The 24,680-nt window shown below is 40.3% G+C and overlaps 1 protein-coding gene across 11 annotated transcripts in view; it reads right to left on the reverse strand.

Annotated features, from left to right (window-relative positions):
* LOC108089721 (protein still life, isoforms C/SIF type 2) overlaps positions 1 to 24,680 on the reverse strand; it is a 110,371-nt gene that overhangs the window by 18,425 nt on the left and 67,266 nt on the right. For all 11 annotated transcript variants that reach the window (XR_006245310.1, XM_043207433.1, XM_043207425.1 and 8 more), the window contains 5 exons: positions 23,397 to 23,624; positions 21,616 to 21,802; positions 7,215 to 7,329; positions 5,190 to 5,341; positions 1,991 to 2,181 (listed from right to left, as the gene is read on the reverse strand). Coding sequence is in view for 10 of the 11 variants with exons in the window: in XM_043207433.1 (XP_043063368.1) it covers positions 1,991 to 2,181; positions 5,190 to 5,341; positions 7,215 to 7,329; positions 21,616 to 21,802; positions 23,397 to 23,624 (873 nt within the window). In the remaining variant the exon portion in view is untranslated. The remainder of the gene's footprint in view (positions 1 to 1,990; positions 2,182 to 5,189; positions 5,342 to 7,214; positions 7,330 to 21,615; positions 21,803 to 23,396; positions 23,625 to 24,680) is intronic.

Consider the following 24,680-nt stretch of genomic DNA (forward strand, 5'->3'; position numbering starts at 1 on the left):
CCCCCAGCTGCCCCTCTCTTTCTGTCCTGCTGCAATTGCAGTTGTCATTGTTTGGCGCTGTTGTTGCCCGGCATTGTGGAGACATTTCACTTTTATGCAGTTGCACTTTGTGTATTGTTACTGCCCTCTCTTTCGCCCCGACTCTATCCCTCTCTCTTTCTCGAGTTCCCTTGGTTGTTGCAGCTTGTTCTTGTCTACTTTTAACTGTTTTATTGTTCTGCATTCTGGGGCTGAGCTGAGCTGCTGCTGCTGCTGCTGCTGCTGCGCTTCTGATTTGCATAAGCGACGCCGACCCAAAAGCCAAAACAGCAGACAGAGGGGGGAAAGAAAACCGAGGGGGAGGGGCGGTGATGGGTTTGGGTTTTTTCTTTTTTTGTTTTTGTTTTTTTTTTTGTTGCCAGGTGAGACAGGTGCAACAACAGTGGCAACATCTGCGGCAGCGGCAGCAGTGGCAGCTTCTGGCTTTTGGCCCTGAGTGCCCACATTGTTGTTGCCGCTGGCCAGGCCCAAAGATGAAAAATTTGAAAATGTCTTGAATTTTGCACCCGACCTCTTCTATTTCTTCTTCTTGTTCTTCTTCTGCTTCTGCCGCTCTTCGTCCTGTGTGAAATGTCAACTTGAATTAAAAGGATTCCTTATATAAGACAACACCCGCAGAATCCCCTCCGCTCCCTTCGTCACTCAGCTCCCTTCAGTGTGTTTGTGTGTCACAGTGTTCAAGTATCATTAAATGAAGTGGGTTTCTGCCAGTTTCGAGCACACTTGGGGAAAGCATATCCAGAAAACAAAGTGCATTCTGTGGCATCTTTGCTTGTTGTTCTATCTGTCCCTAACCCCCTTTTCTTAACCCGTCTGTCTGGTCACTCACTGGCAAAAACAAAAAATTATTCTAAAATACCTTTGCATCTCATTGGAACAAGACATTTCAATATAATTTGTCTACAACCAGTCATTTTAAACTAATTACTTAATAAGAATCCATTTTTTAAAGATAATAATTCTTTTTCTACGATCAAGAATGACAAAGGTAATTTGTTGTAAATCAATCTTTGGATTTTAAATAAATAGGAAAAAGTTAAAAGTTTGCTTTTAAAATAGTGCATATTATATCGAATATATTTATTTAAAAATGATTTAACTAGAGATCGATTTCGAGTTCCTCTTTTAAATAAAATAAACCAAATTGCTCATTTTGCCTAAGAAGAATTCGTCCATATCAACAACTAAAACATTTTCTATACTTTTTGAAAGCTTTTCTTTTTTCCTTGTGTAGTTATATCTGTCCTGTATATATATAGATATCCTTGATATTTTTATGCCAGGCACATTGCTATCCGTGACGTTTATTGTTCGCCGGCTGGAGGAGGAGCAAGAGGCCTTGGAGGATCTCCTCTTGGCGGCAGCGGCGACCCAATAGGCCAAATTTGCCATGACATCTTGAGATGTGTCGAGACACGCCTTGGGGCACAGAGCTCTCGGAGATCTCGCTTCCTGCTGCTGCTGCTGCTGCCGAGTGCTTCTTGCTTGCCACATCTTTTTGCGCAAATTTCAATTTGTGCACATTTCAATCACAAGTGCTCATTGGGGAGCGGAGGAAGTCGGCCCACCCGAAAACCACACTACACCACACTCTATACTCTATACCACCCACTAAGGAAAACCCCTTTTCTTGCTCCACCCACTGAATGTCGTGTTTGGCGCTCGTTTTAATAGTTTCCGTTTCCGCTTTGCGAGTTCAAAGCAATTTGATTTGCCTTCCAAGTGGCAGGTTCCTGTGGGCCTGGGGTAAATACACTAAAAGGGGTGGGATTCTGTAGGGGTGCTCATGGTGCTCATGGGGGGTCATGGGGGGTCATGGAGGGGGTCATGGGGGGTCGGGGGGGTCGAGAGAGAGTTGTGTTTGCGTTTCCCTGCGTTTCCAGTTTCAGGAGGTTAAACCCCTTTTTCCTCCCCACCGCCTTGCCTTCCACGATTTTCGGGCTACACTTACTTGCTCCGCGGTCTTTAGCAGATTCTCAATCTCAAAGCTGCTCGTACGCGACGTGGGCTTGGCCACGCCCAGTCCGCCTACGACCACGCCCCCGCCCACAGCCAGCTGGGCGGCCATGGCGGCTGGATCCACGAAGGAGGTGGCCGGCGAACTTTCAGCCTCCGGCGAGTACAAATCCTTGCTAGTGCCATCTGGAAATTGGAGGGGAGATAAGCGAATGTTGTGATTAAGTATTATTATTATTACTACTTTTATTATTATTAGTTTTGGCCCAACTCGTAATTAGTTGTGTGTGAGTGTGTGTGTGTGTGCCGGCGAACATCGATTAAATGCTCGTTTTTTCGCTTATTTGTTGCTTGTTAATTTTAAATTCCATGTTTGTGCAGTAAAACGAGAGCGAAGGAATTTTAATACTGGGTGAAATGGCACGCCTTCGCCCTTTTTGACTCCCCTGTTTCTTTTTTTTTGGCCGCCTGCCTTGTTGGCTTCCTGCCTCAAAGCCGAAAGTAATAACGACAAAAAACAGCCAGCAGCAACAACAAGCTGTAATGATTATTGCTGCAATGTGTTTGCCACAACGTCCACACACTCACGACGAAAAAGAGAAGGATACTGGCGGCGAAAAAGAGAGAGAGAGAGTCACACACGTTCTTACCCAAAAAAAGAATTTATGGCCCATACATATGAGGCCAACTCGCAGACAAACTCACTTGCACTTCCCAAAAAACATACCGCAACTATTTTAGGAATTTTTAATCTTAAAACAAGACACAGCAATTTCCTCAAAGAAGTCTTTTTTGGGGCATAAAACTAGCAAAGAGCTATCCAAACCGCAGATACTATATTGTTCAGGGAACAAAAAGTTGCTGAAACTTGTAAATATTGAGTTGCCTAACAATAAGTTACTAAGAATAGAGTATAAACAATCTGAACAGTTCAAAAGTTTAAATCCCAAAATGAACTTTCTTGGGAGTTTTTGGCGGGATAAGAAAGTGAGGACAAAATGCTTAAAGTTTTGAAGTTTATGTGCCGAAATGAACATATCCAAAATAACAAGCATAGTTTTATAAAAAAATTACAAATACCTTTTTTGTAAAGAGAGAAATTCATGATTAACTAGATTTTCTTTACAAGTCTTTGAATTTATAATATCTTTAAAAATTGCAATAGATTGTATGCTTTAAACTTTTGTTATTTTTAACCAAACTGTAGAATTAGATTTGATTAACTTATACAATTATTTCGCTGTGTACTTTTTGATATAAATATCCCTGTTCCCAAGTGTTTTTGTGGCTTCAACTACTACTTCTTGTAGTTTTTCCAGCACCCAGGAAGCATTTAAAAATCATGTCCTTGAGGAACGCCCTTCTGCCTTCTGGTTCCCAGCAGCTTTTGTCTTCTGTTTTCTTGGCCCTCCTGCATGCAAATTTGTTGGCAACAAATTTTATGAACGTTTTCCCTAAAATTTGACACCACAAAAACACAATGCGTAAGTGTGAGAGTGTGTAGTTATTGGAAATTGCCATCTTATAAATTTCAGTTTGCGGTCTCCCTGTGCAAATTGCACGTAGTCCTCGTCCTCGTCCTAGGACCCTAGGTCCTGCCAGAAGCCTGAGCTAATAACTCGTGGACGTGCCAAGCCGAATTTGTCGATGGCAAATAACTTGGCCAGTTTTAGTGGCTTTAAATAAAGTAAGACTTGCAGTTGTTTATGGCAGGAAGATACGCTCGAGGAGCTCTCAACTTGGGCCACTTTTTCGTCCTTGTTCTTTTTTTTTTTGCCAGGATACTAAACAACTTGGCACAAGTCCTGCATAGTTTCTTCGGGGTTAATGATCCCTTGAATGTTTTTCCCCAAGTTTTGCGGGGAAATCCGACTCCTTTTTTTTTTGGTTGGGTTAACTTGGCTGGCTCGACTCTTGGAAATGCATTTCCGTAATTTAATACAACTAATTGGCTGGATTGCAGGGAAGGTATCAATAAACTTGTTTTTTTGGTTGGCAGAAAAAAATTTAATTGAAAATTGGTGGCTTTCAAAGAAAACTCCCTGTAATCAGTTACTCTGCTTTTGTCTGCTTTTATTGTCCTTTTTAAATACCCCTCTTCTCTGGCAAACTTTTTAAGCCACCAGGATGTGTGTCAAAAAAAAAAAAAATGGAGAAATAAATATTAATACAAACGCACACACACACAAACACATATGAAAACAAGCTCTCACATATGCGTGCATATATAGAGAGTCGTTTAATTTCTGCTACAATTTTTGTTTTGTTGTTATATTTTTTATTTTAATTCTTTTTTAGTGTTCGTTCTGTGCCTTTTAATTGTTTGCCGCAACAAAAAAGTTTCATTTTGTGTGCTGCTGCGTTTGTTGGCTTTAATTGTTTTGTGTTCTTAGCCACTTCGGCTTTTTGAGTGCAGTGCAGCGTGTGTGTGTGCGAGTGTATGAGTGTGTGGGAGTGGGAGTGTGCGTGTATGTGCGCTCATATGTATGCTGCAGTTTGTAATCCTGTAATTATGTAGTTGCTTGTTGCGAAACGAATACACCCACACATACACACATACTCACTCACACAATCGCCTCTCTTTCCCTCTTTACTTATTGATGTAATTGTTGTTGTACATGCAGTACACCTTCTCTTTCGCACACCCCGCTATCGCCATCTCTTTCGCTGGCCGTTGTCTAGAGCCAGCATTTAATGCAAAAAACAAAAACAAAAAAAAAAGAAAATATAAATTACTTTAATGAACTTTACAAATTCGCATGCATGCCCGGAAATGCGCTTTTTCGTTTCCTGCCACAAACACACACACACACATTCGCATTCGCATTCAGGGATAAGGGATATAGGGCGGCGGAGGTATAGGTACGCACCTCAACGTCAAGGCTCGTATAACCGGACCCCAAGCTATACACGGATACGGACACGGACACGGAACCGTAACCATAGCCGTGATTAGTATGCTTTTGTTGTGCGAGTGGCTGATGAATGCTGCCTGTGGTTTTCCCCCGCTTTTCCTTTTCCCCCATTACCCCTGCCATTCCACTTTTCACCAGCTTAAACGTTAAATGTTTTAAAACGGCCGAATTTCCACACACAGCAATTCCGAGGTTGCCCATGGGAGAGAATTCTTTTGGTTTTGCCCGGCTGCATATGGTGCATATATGGATATAATCGTATTGGTGGGCGGTACTTACTCCAACCTGGAGCCGGAACAATCAGTCCAGTTATCATCTCCTCACTCATCACCGGCGGATCTGTGGGCGGCGGCGGACACACCAGCGAGTCAATCATATCGTCCGTTACCCTCATGATCCCCACTAGATCTGGTGGCTCAGTGCGCGAAGACCTGCGGATTGATTAAGGGGAATAAAGAGATTATAACGAGGTGCTCTGCGTATTAACATAATTTTCATCACTGACCCACTTTTCGTGGCAAAAGTATAAATACTGAGTAACAACTGGTCGAATTCTCATGGAATCGATATTAATTAAGATGTAAATTAGGTGTTTTTTTTTAAACCTTTGTCACACAGGTGAATAGGAAAGACACTTTTAAAAATATTTCAAAATAAAATATTAACTAATTGATTTGCTAAATGATATATTAAGCAAGATATTCTAAATTTGGTAATTTTTGTGAGTTTTTTAAATAAAGTTGCACTTTCTCAGGTAACACAATATTGTACGAGTTTCAAGTTTATGTGAGCGGGTTAGCGCCAATTTCGTGCTGTGTATTATTTGCATAATTTCCGTTTCTGACCCTCCTGACAAATCCAAACAAGTGAACGTATAGCGACACCTGGAATGGAATGGATTCCGGACTGCCGACTGCGGACTGCCGTGACCTTTTTCTGTGTCAGTGCGCGAAATTAGCAAAAGATGCGGAAAATGCTCCCAACGTGCATAATTTGAATGGACCACTGGCTGGGGAGCAGGTCAGGAGGTGAGTGGTGGGGGGTCAGGGGTCGGGGGTTAAAAGGGGGCGGGGCTCGTGGCTCCTGGCAGGAACGGGCGCATTTGGCTCTACAAACGCTTAGCACAAAAGCTTTTCTGTTTTCGTTTGCCATAAAGAGAAGCTAATTAGGCTATCAAAATGCCGTTCGGCTCGCCCGAAAGGTGATGCAAGTGGGAGGAGGGCGGTCGAGGGAAAGGTGGGAGGGAGTGGTTGGAAAATTGAGGGGGGTGGGGGGTTGTAAGGTTGGCTGGTCAACGATTCGGAACCAAGGGAACCCAACAGCGACCACGTTCTAACTGCATGACAAGCGAGAGAACGTGAAGTGGCAACGTGTTTGGGTTACGGCTTGTCTCCCCATTTACCCCCCCCACCGGTTTTACAAACGTTTTCCTTTCCCTCTCGCCCTCCGCCACGCTTCGCACACATTTTCCAGCTGCGGCTTGAACTTGTTGTTGACTTTGCTGAAAAACTATAAACCAAAAATGGTTCGAGAATGTACATGGAACATTTTTCGGTTCAAACATCTATTTTTTTTTTGCCCTCCGCTTTCCCTTTTTTTTTTTAGTTTTTTCCGATTTGTTGCGAAACAATTTCTGGCATTTTTTTGTGCTTTTCACCCATCGTCGAATGGGAAACTTCTTATGGTGTAACATCATCAAAAATTGGCAAAGCTTGTCGATTGTTGACATTCTGGGGTGTGTGAACTTGATGTGGCTTGTGGCCAGTTGGTTAAGAGCTGCCAAGAGTTAGAAAGCTTGCACAGAATGTTTTTAATTAACAACATCAGCAGCTGCAGCAGGTTGCGGTTTTATGGATTTTTTGCGCTACTCATTTATACTTTAAAGCTGACAACAGCCATTAATGAAGATCATGGAACGAAATCAGCAGAAATGGGTCAGTCAACTGTTTTGCCTTCGACTTTATGAGCCATCTAGCCATATAGCCAATGTAGCTGGTAAAATGGATAGAGATTTCCACACAATGGGAAAACAATGGAATGGATATTGCATTACGCTGTCACGATGCGCCCCAAAGCTAATTGACAGCGGGCCAGGCCGGGTGACTAAAATAGTTAATTAATCCGTGTAACTGAAATTTAAACAATGGCCATCGTGTGCGCCCACATGGGGCGAGCAATGGCCACATGGCGTATACTTTATCAACGAAACATCGAAACAGATGTGAAGCAGGGCATAAACAAGAACAATGACGACAACGACCAGTCTGTGTGGCTGTAGCTGTGGCTGTGGCTGTCATAACTTACCGCATCATCATGCTGAGCGATTGTTCCTCCTGCAGGACGCTCTCCAAGTACATCATATCTAGATCGGACACAATTGCGCCATTGATGACCATTATTTCGTCTCCCTTGATAATGCCTGCAATTGGTTGTGGATAGCGTTAGTTGTTAATGTGTATATATAAATCGTATATGATATAGGTTGAGTTTCTGCCACGGTCATTGTTACTTTTTCAGTCAGCCAATGTGGCACATCCCATTGGCTTAGACAATGGTTTCTGTTCAGTTCTGTTCAGTTGAGTTCTGTTCAGTTGAGTTCTGTTCAGTTGAGTTCTGTTCAGTTTAGTTCTGTTCGGTTGGGTTGGGTTCTGGTTTCTGGTTGCCTGTACAAGGCGGGCGATCTAATGCACCGGCTAGCAATCAAGGTGGTTCCATGGGACTGGAATCAATGTCTGACAATTGTGCGGTTGCCTGTGGACCACTGACATCTTTTATGTAACAAACGATAAGCGGAATGTCTTCAGCTGCTGCTTCTGCTTCTGCTTCTGCAACTGCAACTGCATCTGCTACTGTTTCTGCTGCTGCAGCAGCTTCAATGCTCGTAAAACAATAACAACAAGAGCATTGTGGTTTTTTGCATTGTTCATACGCCACGTTATCCCAGCGCCATCAGTGCACTGATCAAAATTATAAATCAGGAATACAATTCTTAGAGTTTAATTAAAGAGAATGTAAAAATAAACATTTATGTAAATTATAAAATATATTTTATATTGATTGGAAATATTAATTGTTTAGCTATGTTTGATTATAAAATATTATGTAAAACCATAATTTACTCGATATTTTATTTTTTTCTTGAGCTGCATTCATTTGTAGATAATTATCCATATGCTAGCTTATTTTCTCGCAGTGATTCCCTGCACTACGTTCGTTAGCATTTTCTACTTTGTCTGCATGACTCGTCTATCATGTGTGTTTGTGTGTGTGTGTGTGTGTGTTTTAGTCGCTGGGTGTGTTTCTGCAGCATTTATTCTAGCCATGATGTTGGTTACTCCGTGTTGCCTGCTTCGACCTGTCTTACTGCGGCCAATCCCCCAAACCCCTTGGAATGCCCCTTCGTTTGCTTCTCTTCCTGTTGACGACATGCATTCAGTTGCCTGCAGTTGCAAGTTGCCAGTGTCGCTTATCATTGTTGGTGCAGCAGGAGCAACATTTTCTTAAGGCAAAGTTCGATAGACATGTATATGTGTTCCGAGTCCGCCTTGTGGCAATATATTTCACCTGTGTTACACCTTCGTCTGTCTGTGTATTTTTTTCTTTTTTTTTTTGGGGGTAGATTGGAAAAGGGAAGATATCCCCCTGCATTTGTTACAATTTAAACGGATTTTTACATCTTAATGCTGGCAAGGCATGACACATGCGATTTACCATATAAAATGCACACAAATATATATGTGCTATATATGCATATCCATGGGGATGGTATGCAAGTGTCGTTCTGTACTTTATCCGCCGGATTATTTCTGGCTCTGGGAGAAGACAAATTTTATTTATCCCCCCTTGGGGATCCCTCTCCGCTTTTTACTCAAATTTCGCCTGGCATATGCATTGTCAACACGTTCGCTTTGCTGTTTTCCAGTTGGCCTGGCTTAAAAGAAGCCCGAGCAAATTGTTATTCCATGTTTGCCAAATGCTTTGCCACGCTTGTTTCAGCGCTAAACTTGCGCCACTCCACTCACTGAAAGTGCCGAACTTTGTGCACTTGCAGCCAGCCAAGAAAACGGAATAAGATGCAGTTAAGAACTCTGAGATGGATGGTGGGACAACAGCCAAACCGAGACTTTAAGACAAGTGCTTAAAGAAGCCGTTTGGCTTTCCTCAAGTTTTCCGCTGGCGTCTTCATCAGTGCCACACCGCATTTCCTTGGCAGTTCGTTACCAGTCCCACAATTAGCCAAGCAAAAGTGGCCAGAATTTTCCGCTCCTCAGCCACATTTGCATTTGAAAGCTGCGGTCAGGATTTGTTTTTGTTTTCGCATCGCCCCTTCATTGGGGGAACTTTTGTGCAATTCGGTCGTAAATGTTGTCTTTCAGCCGGTCCGAGCTTTGTTTTGCGGTTGCTGCTTAAGAGTTGCGTCTTTCAACATGCTAATAGCCATTAAATTCAATTGTGCCTTCCCCTTAGCCCCCGCCCTCATCTCTTCAGCCCTTCAATCATCTCCGGTTAGTGGCTAAAAAAGGGGCGAAGGGGGGGCTCACAAAGTTTCCTATTGCGTTCTGCGTTTTGCAAATGTAAATGCGAATCCTGAGTCCTTAATTTATGCATACACACGCCACTACAATGAGTGGGAGATATCCTCGCAGAGAGAGTTGGCCAGATAACGCTAGCGGTAGAGGGCTTAAAGCCCAAACACTTAAAGCCCAACACATTGTATACGCAATATTTGATGGCAAATGCTGCCAAAGCCAGGCAATCAGCATAGATATGCTGCTCTATTGATGCTGGGACACCAGGGTCTAATAAAAGCTCCAGTCGCAGAGACTAAGGCATAAAAATCTATATAACTTTGGTTTACTGTGCAGCATATAAATACTTTGATATGTGGGTAGTAAACAATTTTAATATGATTTCTGACCCACAATAACCCAACAGACTCCATTATATTATTACAAATAAATTAGATTAAATACTTACAATGTAATAATATGAGTACAAAACAACGAGCCACATGTCGTATACGTAATATGTTGAAGTAATTTCATTAAAAAAGTTTACCTAATTGACCCCTTTACTCGAGTTAATGCAGGAAGATCAATGTTATAACTACTTCAGTGCCAATTTGGCGTAATTTAATTAAGCTAAGGCTTCCTGCATTTCCCTGCCAACGAATGCAACATTTGCTCCATCGTAAAACTCATTAGCACAACTCCTTCCCACTTTGCTACACATCCCCCATTTCTTCGATTTTTGTTCGGCAGTCCAACTTTTTACCCCTTGTGGTTGGATTTTCTGTGCCTTTTCTGGTTTTTTTTTGTTGGGTTTTTCTTCCGCAGCGTACGGAGGCACTCCTTCCGGGGAATTTCGTGCGCATTGTTTCATGGATTTTTGATTCGTTGTCGCCTTCAAAACCAACCAAATGAGCGCCACTCGCACTCGACGTGCTTAATGAGTTTTCTGCTGTAACTGCAGCATGAAATGTTCTTTCGGTTCATCACTTTGCCAAGTGCAGCACTGCAGTTTTCTCACTTTTTGCGCACCCCACCTGGAAAAGGGGGGAAAAATGGGCGACTGCCGCAACTCCTGTCAGTTCCATAATTTAAGGCGCTGTTCTAGTGGCATTTCGACTACATCCACTTGACTCCCTGCCGTTGTCGTCGTCGTCGTAGTCGTCGTTCCCGGCAAATGCAAATGCCAACTTAAGTTGATTTTAAGTGATAGAAAAACAAACTAGGAAGGGGGATGAGGGAAGAGGGGGGAAAGGGGGGTAAGGGGGAGCTGAGGTAAGCGGACTGAAGAGCTGCCCGGTTGAGACGACGGCTCACTCTCGAGGAAAACCCCTTGAAGGACCTGCAAGCGCCGCCGCCGTTGCAGCCGCAGCCGGAGTAAACCATCGCCCACACCTGGCAAACATTTCGAGTGCGCTGCTCATCACCATCATCGTCATCGCGGCCCCACCTGCTGGAAAACCATTCATTTCCCTCCCCCTCTCTGTAACGGCGCCTGTAGCGACCAGATAGTTTAGTTCGGCCTAGAAGCATGCTTTAAAATATATCTAAGCTCGGCTTAGTGTCTTAGCTAATTACACATATGTTTGATAAATCAGCTGTAACAGAGATGCAGTGGGAAGCTCGTTTTAGACATCTGGTGTTATCATCTGTGGCGAACTTCCGACCATACCCTAGCCTAACACTACCTATATTTGGTAAGGTTCTTTTCTGATTGACATCCGATATGAGCAGACGTGCCAATTTTTCTCAACGTCAACAAAGTTTTGTTTAAATACTATATATTGAAATCGTGGAAAATAATAAGAGGAATAAGTGCAGCGAGCCTAGCTGAGTAATATTTTTGTGATTAATTTTGGAAAACTATTGAGATATATATATGATATATATATTTCTCACGTGGCCATCAATACTGGCATCCGTGGGAGCTCCCCTTCAAGACAGTGGGGGGCATGATTTAATATCGTGCCCCAAATTAAATCGGACAAGAAAAATGAGGAGTTTCAACTGGAATTAAATTCAAGAATGCGGCATTAAAGAAGTGATTTGGAGAGATGTTTAACCCTCTCTACCCACGGCAGCAGCAGCAGCAGATTTAGTATAGCCAAATATGGACACAAAAGGGAATATATAACCTGGAATTGCTTTTAAGCCGCTACTGCGATTTTTTTTAAAGTGAAATATTATAATTAAAAATTTGAAAGTTTTGAAACGTGCCAAAGTGAAGAAAATTTAATGAATCAAAGATAGCAACATGCCGTAAAAATCAAGTTTAAGTGATATTTTCTAAAGTCTGAATGATTCAGTCTAAAACGTAATATTTAAATTAAATTAAATTTAAAACTTAATTTTTCACGAGTGGAGTTATTTACGCATCGATTTTGTTTTGGAAAATTCGCTCAACTATGACTTAAAAGCGATAAATTAAATATTTATTTTTTTTTTGTAAATTTAAATATAATTTGAAAATAGCAACTTCTGATAAGAAACAATAGTGAATATTAAATTTACAAATGTGGTTAAGTGAAGATATCACAGTCGCTTCTCAGTAAAATATGTAGGCCTAAAAGGGTTCCAAGTTAAAAGATTTTTATAGAATAGTTTTGTGTTTTCGAGCCCCAATTTCACCCTTTACAGCCACCTGCCCGGGAGATCGATCTTTCGCCGCTGGAACAACGTATAAGCTGTGAGTTTATTATTCTCATTATTGCATTTATATCTATTCTATTTATATCTTATTGCGAAATACTCTATGAAATAATTTTTAACAATCTACTTGAATGAAACTGTGAATTTAAAAGAACCCTGAACCGATAGCCTCACTAAACTAAATTAAATTAAACAAAAAGATATCAAACAGAATGAAGATGATTTAGTGAAATAAAAAAATAAATTAAAGCAATGAAATTTAAATATCTATTGTTATACCAGAGTAATATTTTTTATTGGTGAAGTACGATATCTGAATACCCTATATTTTTCTTATTTCTTATCTTTTTAAATATATACGAACATTATAACTACTTTAATTTATGAGGATAACATCATTTAAATATTTAAGTATCTAAATAGTATTTTTATCGCCTGTATATCATTTATTATATTTATATAAAATTTGTAGTATCTACCTGTTAGCAAATAACAATAATGAATTCTTGTATAACTATTAATTAAATTGTATTTGAAATGAATTTCGAGTAGTTCACGTTTTTTTTAACTCGGCTGATGCTTCCACAATCGTAGGGTATTAGGGGTCACCGGAGTTTAGCTCTGAAGGATGGTGATCATAGGTAGGGTGGGCATTTCGCGACCACGACAACATCTGTGGCATCGCTGATTCTAACTTTTCTCGATCTTTTCTATCTCTTGTTTTTTTTGAATTTTATCTATTTCTCTTCTGATTTTGATATCTCGCATTTATTTTCGTCAGCACACTCAATTCTGGTCTTAAAAATAATAATATGTAGCTAGTGTGCGGATTTGTCTAAGCAAGACCTCCACCCCCAAAGCAGACGAGCGAGAGCCGGACCCTATAGTGTGCACCCGCAAGGACAGATCCTAGAACTCACCACAGAATACCTTCGTTACACGCTACAGTTATAATATCATTATTATTATTATTATTATTATTAAGAAAGGTGGCGCCCAACGTGTGGGGCCTTAGTGAGTACAGTATTACCTCATTAAGACTCACCGATAGATAAATTCAATCTCTTTTCTTTCTTTCATTTATTTCAACTTTAACTTCTGATCAAAATCTCTTATGTTGATTTTTATTTATTATGGATAACAGAGCAAGTGAACATTAGTTTCCGTCTGGCCTTAATTAAAAGTCCGTGTAAGAATTTTCCTTCCTTTTGTATGTGATGATAAGGAAAACTTAGTCTGAGGAAAATACAGAGAGTATCAAATTGCGATTGATCTTCTGGCCCTTGCTGGTTTACCAAATCACTACAATATTCACACTTACTTAAATAAATGCTTTCTTCAAGCTTAGGCGTTTCGGAAAATAGAGGCATTGTTTTACTGAAGTGCCCTATCCACGGTTGACTTTTAGAAAGAATTATTTATAATTTTTTCTTAGAGGAATTAGACTTATGTGAGTTGAGACTGGAACATAAGAACTTTTTTTTTAAGAATAACTTATCCGTTTCATATTTATTAAAGCCTAATTACTTCCCTTATTGAATTTTCTTGTAGTAAGAAAGGCAAGAAATTCACTTCATCTGTATTCTTTTCTTCTTTCCTGAGAAATGTTAGTAGTAAATAAAATTTTTATCCTACGAGTTGTGGACATCAAGCTAGAGTTAAAGCTTTATCTTTATTATTATAACCACAGTTTATATCGTGAGAGTTACCGATTGTTGTTGAAATCATTTGATATTAATGATACAACATTTTTTTTTTTATCTTTTTATTTCTTTTTGAGCTGTTGTTGAAATCATTTGGTATTAATGATACAACATTTTGGTTTTAAATTATTTTGGTTTTGAGCTGTTGTTTAAATCGTTGGAAATTAAGGATACAACATTTTGTTTTTTTTGCTTTTGTTATATTTTTATAAATTTTCAAAATGGGATTAGACCGTTCTCCGGGAAAAGCATCGCAAGGAGGTGCAAAGCCAGTCTGTCCGTTATGTAAAGCAGATATTAAGGCAGCAACCGATTTATTTGAAACTGTATGCCATCACGAATTTCACAAGAAATGTATTGAGGCACATTTGAAGAAAAGTGAAAGCTGTCCAGTATGCAGAATTTCTTGCAGGCCAGTAGCCGAGAGTAAAGGTTTACAAACGCGATCCCAATCTAAAAGTCGTGGCACAGAAAGTATTGATGATAGAAATATATCTGAAAACGTCCCTGGTACGTCAGGAGGCGCTCATAGTAGTAGCAGTAGGGATGTAGATCCAGCTAATGTTGCTAATGCAATGACGTTACTCTCAATGGAGCGAAGACTGCTCACAGTGTTGTCAGAGAAAATGACTGAGTTAATACAAACTTCAGTGAGTGACAGTATTCAGAGATTAATCTCCCCTCCATCTAGCTCCAATGCGAATGACAGAGATAGGTCAGCTACTCCACCACCCTTAGACCGACCAATTTCTGGCAATGAACATATCCAAAACACAAATTTTGTCGCGCCTAACTTAGGTTCTCCAAGTTCTCATAGAAGTATCCCTTCTGATCTCTTAAATAGACCCGACAAGGTCGTGCATATCCTGAATGGATGGAAGATAAAATATTCCGGATCAGGTGTATCGATAGACAATTTTATTTACAGAGTCGAAGCGCTGACGCATCAGACACTTGAAGGCAACTTCTCAGTGCTTTGCAGAAATGCTAGCGTCTTATTCGAGGGCAAAGCCAACGAATTTTATTGGCGTTACCATAAATCGGTAACCGAAGTACGTTGGGATAGATTATGTTCTGCCTTGCGATTGCAATTTCGTCAAAAAAGGGACGATATTGATGTAGAAGAGTTAATCAGAAACAGAAAACAAAAGCCCAATGAATCTTTTGATAGTTTTTACGATAGTGTAAACGTATTAGTCGATCAGTTAGAAGTACCATGGTCGCCGAGAAAACTTGTCCGAATTCTCAAAAACAATTTGAGACCCGAAATACGCCATGAATTGTTGAATGTTGACATTTCTTCAGTATCTGAGTTGAGAGAAACTTGTCGTCGACGCGAAGCTTTTCTAGACGATGTCAAACGCTCTCACGGATACAGTAAAAACACACCGTTTAGACGAGAAGTCTCAGAGCTTATTCAAGAGCCAGATTCTCAGAATGGGTCCGAATCCGAAAGTGAATTAGAGGTGGACGCATTTTCCTTGGTATGCTGGAATTGCCGCAAAGAAGGGCACAGATACCAAGATTGCTTATCAGAGAAGCGCGTATTTTGTTACGGTTGCGGAACCGCTAACACCTATAAGCCAAACTGCGTTAAGTGCTCAAAAAACTTAAAGCCCGGCAGTTCGAAGTCGCAGTTCAAACCGAAGACTTTGAATGCCTCTCGTCACCAATCAACTATGACCGATCAGATGTGAATGCACCATTAGTCGCATCACCAACTTCCCCGGACGTATCAAAAAGCAATGTCGGCTCTCTACTGCATTGTAAACTTAAAAAGTTACCTCAGATTTTAACTCCTACTGTGTTTTCTGAACATCTCTTAGAAATCCGTAAGTCTCGCAGCGCCGAAAGAATTAAAAGGTTTTGGCAGAATGTTAAAAGCTGTAGGCTCGGGTTGAAATATATTTGTTCTCTCCCTACGGGATCAAGAGATCCACGACCATTTCTGCCGATTCGCTTATTAGACCGTACTGTTTTTGGTTTGCTGGACTCAGGGGCCTCAATAAGTTGTATTGGAGGAGATCTAGCTAAAGAAGTTATGGCGAATGATACCGAATACAAGCCATTAAACATTAAAGCCAAAACAGCAGATGGACGACCTCAGAAAGTAGTAGGAAGAATGGAAATTGACGTAGAATATGGAGACAAGAGAAAACCTTTAAATATTTACCTAGTACCGTCTTTGAAACATGATCTTTATTTAGGTATAGATTTTTGGAGACTATATGATCTTCTCCCCAAAAACCTTAATATATCAGAGTTAGAAACTACTATCGAAGCTAGCAGCAAGGTCGAAGTTGATCAACACGACTTGTCTGCTGAGGAAAAAGCAAAGCTTGGCAATGTCATCAATTGTTTCCCGTCATTCACGCAGGAAGGACTTGGAAAAACGAATTTAATAACTCATGCAATAGATGTGGGTGGAGCGAAGCCGATTAAACAGCGCCATTTTCCAGTGTCGCCAGCTGTTGAGAAGAGTATGTACGCCGAAATTGACAGGATGTTGCAAATGGGCGTAATTGAAGAATCGGAAAGCGCTTGGTCTTCCCCTATAGTGATGGTTACCAAACCTGGTAAAGTTAGAATTTGTTTAGATTGTCGAAAAGTCAATAGCTTTACAGAGAAAGACGCATATCCGCTTCCTCAAATCAGCGGAATTTTGAGTCGTTTGCCTAAGGCGGAATATATTTCAAGCTTGGACTTGAAAGATGCTTATTGGCAGGTGCCTTTAGAAATTAATTCTCGAGACAAGACTGCGTTTACAGTCCCCGGTAGGCCTCTTTACCAATTTAAGGTAATGCCTTTTGGCCTATGCAATGCCACAAGTACTATGTCTCGCTTAATGGACAAAGTCGTTCCAGCGCATCTAAGAAACGAAGTATTCGTTTATTTAGACGATCTTCTTGTGGTTTCCTCCAACTTTAACAGTCATCTTGACGTTCTCAGAGAGATCGCATTTCACATCAAGCGTGCAGGATTGACAATCAATATTGGCAAAAGTCATTTCTGTATGCAACGGGTGCGTTATCTTGGCCATATTGTTGGCGATGGCGGAATCCGAACAGATCCTGATAAGGTCAAAGCAATTACCGAATTTCCTGTTCCTAAAACTTTACGAGGTTTAAGGAGTTTTATGGGATTATGCGGCTGGTATCGCAAATTTGTACCAAATTTTGCCTCTCTTGCTTCTCCCTTAACCGACTTGATGACAACAAAACGTAAATTCTGTTTGACTCCTGAAGCACTGAAGGCATTCGAAGCGCTGAAGAGTCGTCTTAGTGAAGCTCCGGTATTGAGTAGCCCGGATTTTTCTAAGCCGTTCGCCATCCATTGTGATGCTAGCAAGACTGGTGTCGGTGCCGTCTTGGTACAATTATCTCAAGAGGGAGACGAACGTCCGATAGCTTTTATTTCGAAGAAACTAAATCGTGCGCAGAGAAACTATACCGTAACCGAACAGGAGTGCTTAGCAGCTATAGTAGCCCTGAAGAATTTTAGAGCATACGTGGAAGGACACGAATTTACCATCATCACCGATCACGCATCGCTCAAGTGGCTCATGTCCAATCATGACCTTAGTTCTCGTTTAGCTCGGTGGGCATTATCTCTTCAAAGATTTCGATTTAAGATTGAGCATCGAAAAGGTTCTTTAAACATCGTTCCCGACTCCTTGTCTCGCGTTAACGAAGATGAAGTAGCAGCATTAGATTTTCGTGAAGGGTTGCTGGTTGATTTAAATTCAGAGCACTTTAAATCTGCTGCGTATCAAGATTTGGTAGCAAAAGTTTCGGCAAATAAAGTAAATTTCCCTGACTTAAAAACAGAAGACGGCTATGTTTACAGAAAAGCAGAACATTTGACAGGTGAAAAGGTTCACGATGAATATGCCTGGAAGTTATGGATACCGACAGAATTGATACCTGAAGTCCTCTTCCAAGCACATAACAGTCCTTTGGCCTCCCATGGTGGCATCCATAAGACTATCGAGCGTGTTAGAAGATATTATTTTTGGCCTCGTCTTGTGCCTGACATCAAAGCATATATCAATGCTTGTGAGACATGTAAAACAACCAAATCACCAAATCAAGTTCTCAGACCGACTTTAGGAAAAGCACCAATAACTTTTAGGCTTTTCCAACGAATTTTCATTGATTTTCTTGGTCCTTACCCTCGATCGAGAAGTGGAAACATAGGCATTTTCATTGTCCTCGATCATTTCTCTAAATTTGTATTTTTAAAACCTGTTAGAAAGATAAATGCTGATGTCGTAATAAAGTACCTTGAAGGCGAACTATTTATGACATTTGGTGTTCCAGAAACTGTCGTATCAGACAACGGGTCACAATTCCGTTCTGTAGCATTTCAGAAACTTATGAAGCAGTACAAAATTTCACACACGCTAACAGCTGTTCACTCGCCTCAGGCCAACGCTTCTGAGCGCGTAAATCGTTCTGTCATCTCAGCTATTAGAGCGTACTTGCGTCCTGATCAAAAAGACTGGGATGAGTATTTGAACAAGATATGTTGTGCCTTACGATCTTCGTTTCATTCTAGTATTGGTACCACACCATACTATATGGCTTTTGGTCAGCATATGGTTACTTCAGGATCAACTTATGCTTTGTTAAGAAAATTGAATATGCTAGACGACCGCTCGCTATTGTTTAATAGACAGGATTCTTTCCAGATAATTCGCGAAGAAGCTAGTAAGCAAATGCAGAAAGCTCACGATCGTAACGAAAAGAGATACAACTTACGTTCAAGAGAAGTATCTTTTGTGGTAGGACAGGAGGTATTTCGACGTAACTTCAAGCAGAGTTGCTTTCAAACAGGTTACAACGCCAAATTTGGACCTTCCTTCGTAAAAGCACGCATTAAAAGAAAGATAGGTAATAATTACTACGAGCTTGAAGATTTGCAAGGGCGACTGTTGGGTAATTATCACGCCAAAGACATTCGCCAATGACGTCACTCCAGGCGGTATCAGCCTAGGGTATCTAGAATGAAATACCCTAGTCTGATTGCGGCAGGGGGGTTTTGTAACGGCGCCTGTAGCGACCAGATAGTTTAGTTCGGCCTAGAAGCATGCTTTAAAATATATCTAAGCTCGGCTTAGTGTCTTAGCTAATTACACATATGTTTGATAAATCAGCTGTAACAGAGATGCAGTGGGAAGCTCGTTTTAGACATCTGGTGTTATCATCTGTGGCGAACTTCCGACCATACCCTAGCCTAACACTACCTATATTTGGTAAGGTTCTTTTCTGATTGACATCCGATATGAGCAGACGTGCCAATTTTTCTCAACGTCAACAAAGTTTTGTTTAAATACTATATATTGAAATCGTGGAAAATAATAAGAGGAATAAGTGCAGCGAGCCTAGCTGAGTAATATTTTTGTGATTAATTTTGGAAAACTATTGAGATATATATATGATATATATATTTCTCACGTGGCCATCAATACTGGCATCCGTGGGAGCTCCCCTTCAAGACAGTGGGGGGCATGATTTAATATCGTGCCCCAAATTAAATCGGACAAGAAAAATGAGGAGTTTCAACTGGAATTAAATTCAAGAATGCGGCATTAAAGAAGTGATTTGGAGAGATGTTTAACCCTCTCTACCCACGGCAGCAGCAGCAGCAGATTTAGTATAGCCAAATATGGACACAAAAGGGAATATATAACCTGGAATTGCTTTTAAGCCGCTACTGCGATTTTTTTTAAAGTGAAATATTATAATTAAAAATTTGAAAGTTTTGAAACGTGCCAAAGTGAAGAAAATTTAATGAATCAAAGATAGCAACATGCCGTAAAAATCAAGTTTAAGTGATATTTTCTAAAGTCTGAATGATTCAGTCTAAAACGTAATATTTAAATTAAATTAAATTTAAAACTTAATTTTTCACGAGTGGAGTTATTTACGCATCGATTTTGTTTTGGAAAATTCGCTCAACTATGACTTAAAAGCGATAAATTAAATATTTATTTTTTTTTTGTAAATTTAAATATAATTTGAAAATAGCAACTTCTGATAAGAAACAATAGTGAATATTAAATTTAAAAATGTGGTTAAGTGAAGATATCACAGTCGCTTCTCAGTAAAATATGTAGGCCTAAAAGGGTTCCAAGTTAAAAGATTTTTATAGAATAGTTTTGTGTTTTCGAGCCCCAATTTCACCCTTTACAGCCACCTGCCCGGGAGATCGATCTTTCGCCGCTGGAACAACGTATAAGCTGTGAGTTTATTATTCTCATTATTGCATTTATATCTATTCTATTTATATCTTATTGCGAAATACTCTATGAAATAATTTTTAACAATCTACTTGAATGAAACTGTGAATTTAAAAGAACCCTGAACCGATAGCCTCACTAAACTAAATTAAATTAAACAAAAAGATATCAAACAGAATGAAGATGATTTAGTGAAATAAAAAAATAAATTAAAGCAATGAAATTTAAATATCTATTGTTATACCAGAGTAATATTTTTTATTGGTGAAGTACGATATCTGAATACCCTATATTTTTCTTATTTCTTATCTTTTTAAATATATACGAACATTATAACTACTTTAATTTATGAGGATAACATCATTTAAATATTTAAGTATCTAAATAGTATTTTTATCGCCTGTATATCATTTATTATATTTATATAAAATTTGTAGTATCTACCTGTTAGCAAATAACAATAATGAATTCTTGTATAACTATTAATTAAATTGTATTTGAAATGAATTTCGAGTAGTTCACGTTTTTTTTAACTCGGCTGATGCTTCCACAATCGTAGGGTATTAGGGGTCACCGGAGTTTAGCTCTGAAGGATGGTGATCATAGGTAGGGTGGGCATTTCGCGACCACGACAACATCTGTGGCATCGCTGATTCTAACTTTTCTCGATCTTTTCTATCTCTTGTTTCTTTTGAATTTTATCTATTTCTCTTCTGATTTTGATATCTCGCATTTATTTTCGTCAGCACACTCAATTCTGGTCTTAAAAATAATAATATGTAGCTAGTGTGCGGATTTGTCTAAGCAAGACCTCCACCCCCAAAGCAGACGAGCGAGAGCCGGACCCTATAGTGTGCACCCGCAAGGACAGATCCTAGAACTCACCACAGAATACCTTCGTTACACGCTACATCTCCTCCTCCTCCGCCTTTAGACCATATTTTCCAGGGCGAACAAGCGCTGACAGTTGACTTTTCGCATTGCACGCCCCGAGGAGAACAGCTCCACCTCCTCATCCCCATCCTCCTGCTGCTTTCTTTATTCGGGCTCAAACTCCACTTGACTCGACTCTCGGTCTCCCTTGTAGACCAAAGTGAGTTTGCTCAAGTTTCGTCTTGTGCGCTCCTCTCCTCCTTTCTCCTTTTTTTTGACATAAAAGTGAAAAGCATTTAAATATAAAAGCAGCGTACAACTACAGAAAAGAGCAGGCGGAAAAGGCGGGGAAAAGGGGGAGTGGCAAGGGGGGAGGCTACTACCTGGGCACTTTATAATTTTCTCGGCAACATTGGGCCACATTGTTTCGCCCGAAGCGCCAGTTGAGTAGTGAAGCAAAGTGGAGTGGAGGAGCTGCAAGTGGAAGTGGATGTGGATGTGGAGGAAGTGGAAGTGGAAGTGGATTCCCCTCGGATCCGAAAGACAAAGACTCTATTTCATTTCCTTGCGTTCCGCTGCGTCACCTCAATGGCATAAATTAAATGCACGATTTCATCGCCTGAATGCGATTTGTGTCAAAACCCATTTTCGTCCCGTCATGTCCTGCCGTCTTTGGATGGACTGTCTTGTCTGCTTGGAGCGGACTCAAAAAGGACCTTTGTTCTACTCACCATTGTGCATGGCCACACTCTTGTCCTCGACGCGACTCACGTAGCAGCAGAGCTCGTCCTGGCGCTCCGCGTTCTCGATCAGCTCCGCCTCCACGGAGAAGCCCCACATCTGCTCGAGGGTGGTGCGCTGCAGCTCCACCTGGTACAGGATCTTCATGCACACCTCCACGAACTCGTGATTATGTAGCTGTTGTGAAAAAAAAATAAAAGTTAGTATTTAACTTTTAGGAAGTGCAATTTTAGCAAGACAAGGATATAAATTTATTTTTTTAAGACCTAACTTTCTTCATCAAGTTATGTTGTAAATTATATTATGTTAAAAACAAGAGACATTTTTTTTACCATTATTACATTCTGTTTTTATATCTAGTTTCACTTTTTTTGCTTACAATAATCCCAGTTTGACAATCAAAATAAAAACTAAGACAATAAGATAAAGTTCCCTTTCAAATTTTACTTTAGATTTTACTAGCTCACCATGATATTTTCTACAATATTTTCTATTTTTTTCTCCTTAATAATTCCGTCATGTTGTCTTTAAAAAACAAACAGAGCTTTTTGGACCCGCTTTTCGTTCGTGCAGAGCGACAAATCGATGGAAAGTGAGTTTGAGTGCGGCAGTTAAGTGCCAAATTAGCCGAGTTACGCAAGCAATCATCGGAGGAGGAAGAGGGCTGCGGAATGGAAATCCATTGATTGAGTGGAGTTGCTGGGAGTTGCTCAAGTTGTTGTCGAAATTTATTGAACTGCCACCGGCGAACGAAACTTTTTAGCAGGCCCACCACTGCGATTCGCACACACCCACTCAAATTCCAATTCGAACTCCATTTTCAGTTGCACTTGCACATTTTTGCCATTTGCCAATTGGCCTGCCCGGGCCAATATTTACTAGCTTGTTGTTGAGGTCGGAGTTCGGATTCCGGCGGCTTTCGGGTGCCGGGGGGTCGAAAGTTTTCAGCTAGCGGCTAACTTGGCAGCTGGCTAAAGTCTCACCTAGACTAATCGTGTGCCAAACGGAGGGGAAAAGGGAAATGGCCAACGGGAAAGTTCATAATTTATGGCATTATGTTTTTGGGAAATCGAAGAGAAATGAGCAAGAACGGTTGTGCAGTTGAGCTAATTGTGGAGTTTCGTAATTTTGTTGCAAGTTGCTTCTTCAGAAAAAAGCAGCGAGTAATCAGAAAATCTCAACCAACAGTTTTTGTGGGAGGAATATTAAGATAACTTTGGGAAGCGTTTTTAATTTTGTATTCCGCTTGAAATAATTAAAATCTGATACTCGTGAAAACAAATCAAAGATGTCTGAGTCAAGAACATTTATATTGTCTTCAAATTAAATTCAACTACTCACATTTCAAACAAGAAAATGGCAAACGGATGTCTATTTAAATTTTAATGATGTGACAAGATGACTGAAATAAGATACTTCCCTGAAGCAAGTTTTCTATGAATATGTGTGAAATAATAGGAATTCCTTTTAAAATTCCCAGACGACAATTATTTAAATGGGCATAATTAAATGCGACGCAATTAAAGCTACCTGCAGCATTGCATTACATTGTCACATAATATTAAACTTGCAGCACTGCACTTTCTCTCATCTGTTTGAGAATTCCCCCCAGCGACGTTTCCAAATTCCATTTGCACGACTCCACATGCAATTTCCAAGTTAAATTCGATAAGTTGAAGTTGAATTGAACTTGGGGTTGGGGTTGCACCCTCTCCAGTTGCAACACCCCCTTCCCCTGCATGGCATATTCTGGCTTTGATTATGTACTTACATAATTTTCAATCAGATCGTTGCGATGCGGCACAAAGTAATTGTGATCCTCCATGTCACGTCGCTTCTTGACGCGCACAAAGTGCTCCATGGGATTGAGGTTGCGACGGGCGCAGGCGCTGGCGAGGAATTCCTCCACAGACATCGCGTCACGTAGATAAACTGTCGAGTAAGCATTGTCGGGCATTGCAACTTTGAAAGTTTTTTCCGGTTCGTCACGTGAATTCATCTGGAAAAAGGCAGAAAATTCGATTGGATAAACAGGCACACGGACACACACGTACAATGTCATTAAGCAGTCAGGCACAGACATTTGCGAACCTCACACACACATACATATAAATGCACAGATACAGATACAGATTCAGAAACAGGATACTCCACACACACACACACATATTCTCGAATATGGCCACACGGAAGTGAAAATTGAAAAATAGCAAACACACATTTGTACCCGCAGTTTCTGCCCCTCGACCCCCGCATATGTAATGAAAAATGTCGCCAGCAGCAACTCAGACATCGTTACAAGCCACACAGAGCAAAAAAAGACAGTATTAAGTCGGGATAATTGCCTCGAGCCGAGTCGGAAAGGTGAGAGAAGTCAAAAAGCTGAAACGATTTTCCTTGACTTAATTTGTCTTGGGGTAAAATAACGATTCCTGAAACACTGCAGCTCACTTCCAGACAATTATTGTTTAATTAAAAAACCTTTGCTATCTATTTAAAAAATATGTAATTTGAATTGAGATAAATTGGATTTAAGATAATTATTTCAAATCTACATAAAATTCTACATAAGAATTAACAAATAAAAACTTATCATATTTAATACGTATTTAAAGTTGTCTACTTCAAGATCAATCATACAGTAACAACAAATCATCCCAAAAAAAAAACAAAATCTGACTCCTAAAAAGTATTATAAAATCCTTCTACAATTTGATAGCATTTTTTTCTCAGTGCAGGAGCAGTAGCAGAAGCATTCGCGGATCCGGACCTGCAGCAGGATCTACTGCCTCACCGAAGTTTGAAGAAAACTCAGTTAAAATGCTTAACCGTTTCCACAACGTCATCGTCATCCAATGTTAACTCCGTGATGAGGCTTCCTGCTGCTGCTGCCGGTTCGTCCTGTTGGTCCTGCTGGCTGCTTCCCAACTGCAACTGTAAACGAATCAGGTGGCCCAGCTGCCAGTTGTCGGCTGCTGGAAATTGCATTTGTATTGGCAGCCATTGGCAATGGGTTCGCTCAAGTTGGAGGCAGTAGTTCTACCCTTCAGCTGCT

This window comes from Drosophila ficusphila, unplaced genomic scaffold (genome assembly GCF_018152265.1).
Source record: "Drosophila ficusphila isolate 14025-0441.05 unplaced genomic scaffold, ASM1815226v1 contig_106, whole genome shotgun sequence".
Taxonomy (NCBI): Eukaryota; Metazoa; Arthropoda; class Insecta; order Diptera; family Drosophilidae; genus Drosophila; species Drosophila ficusphila.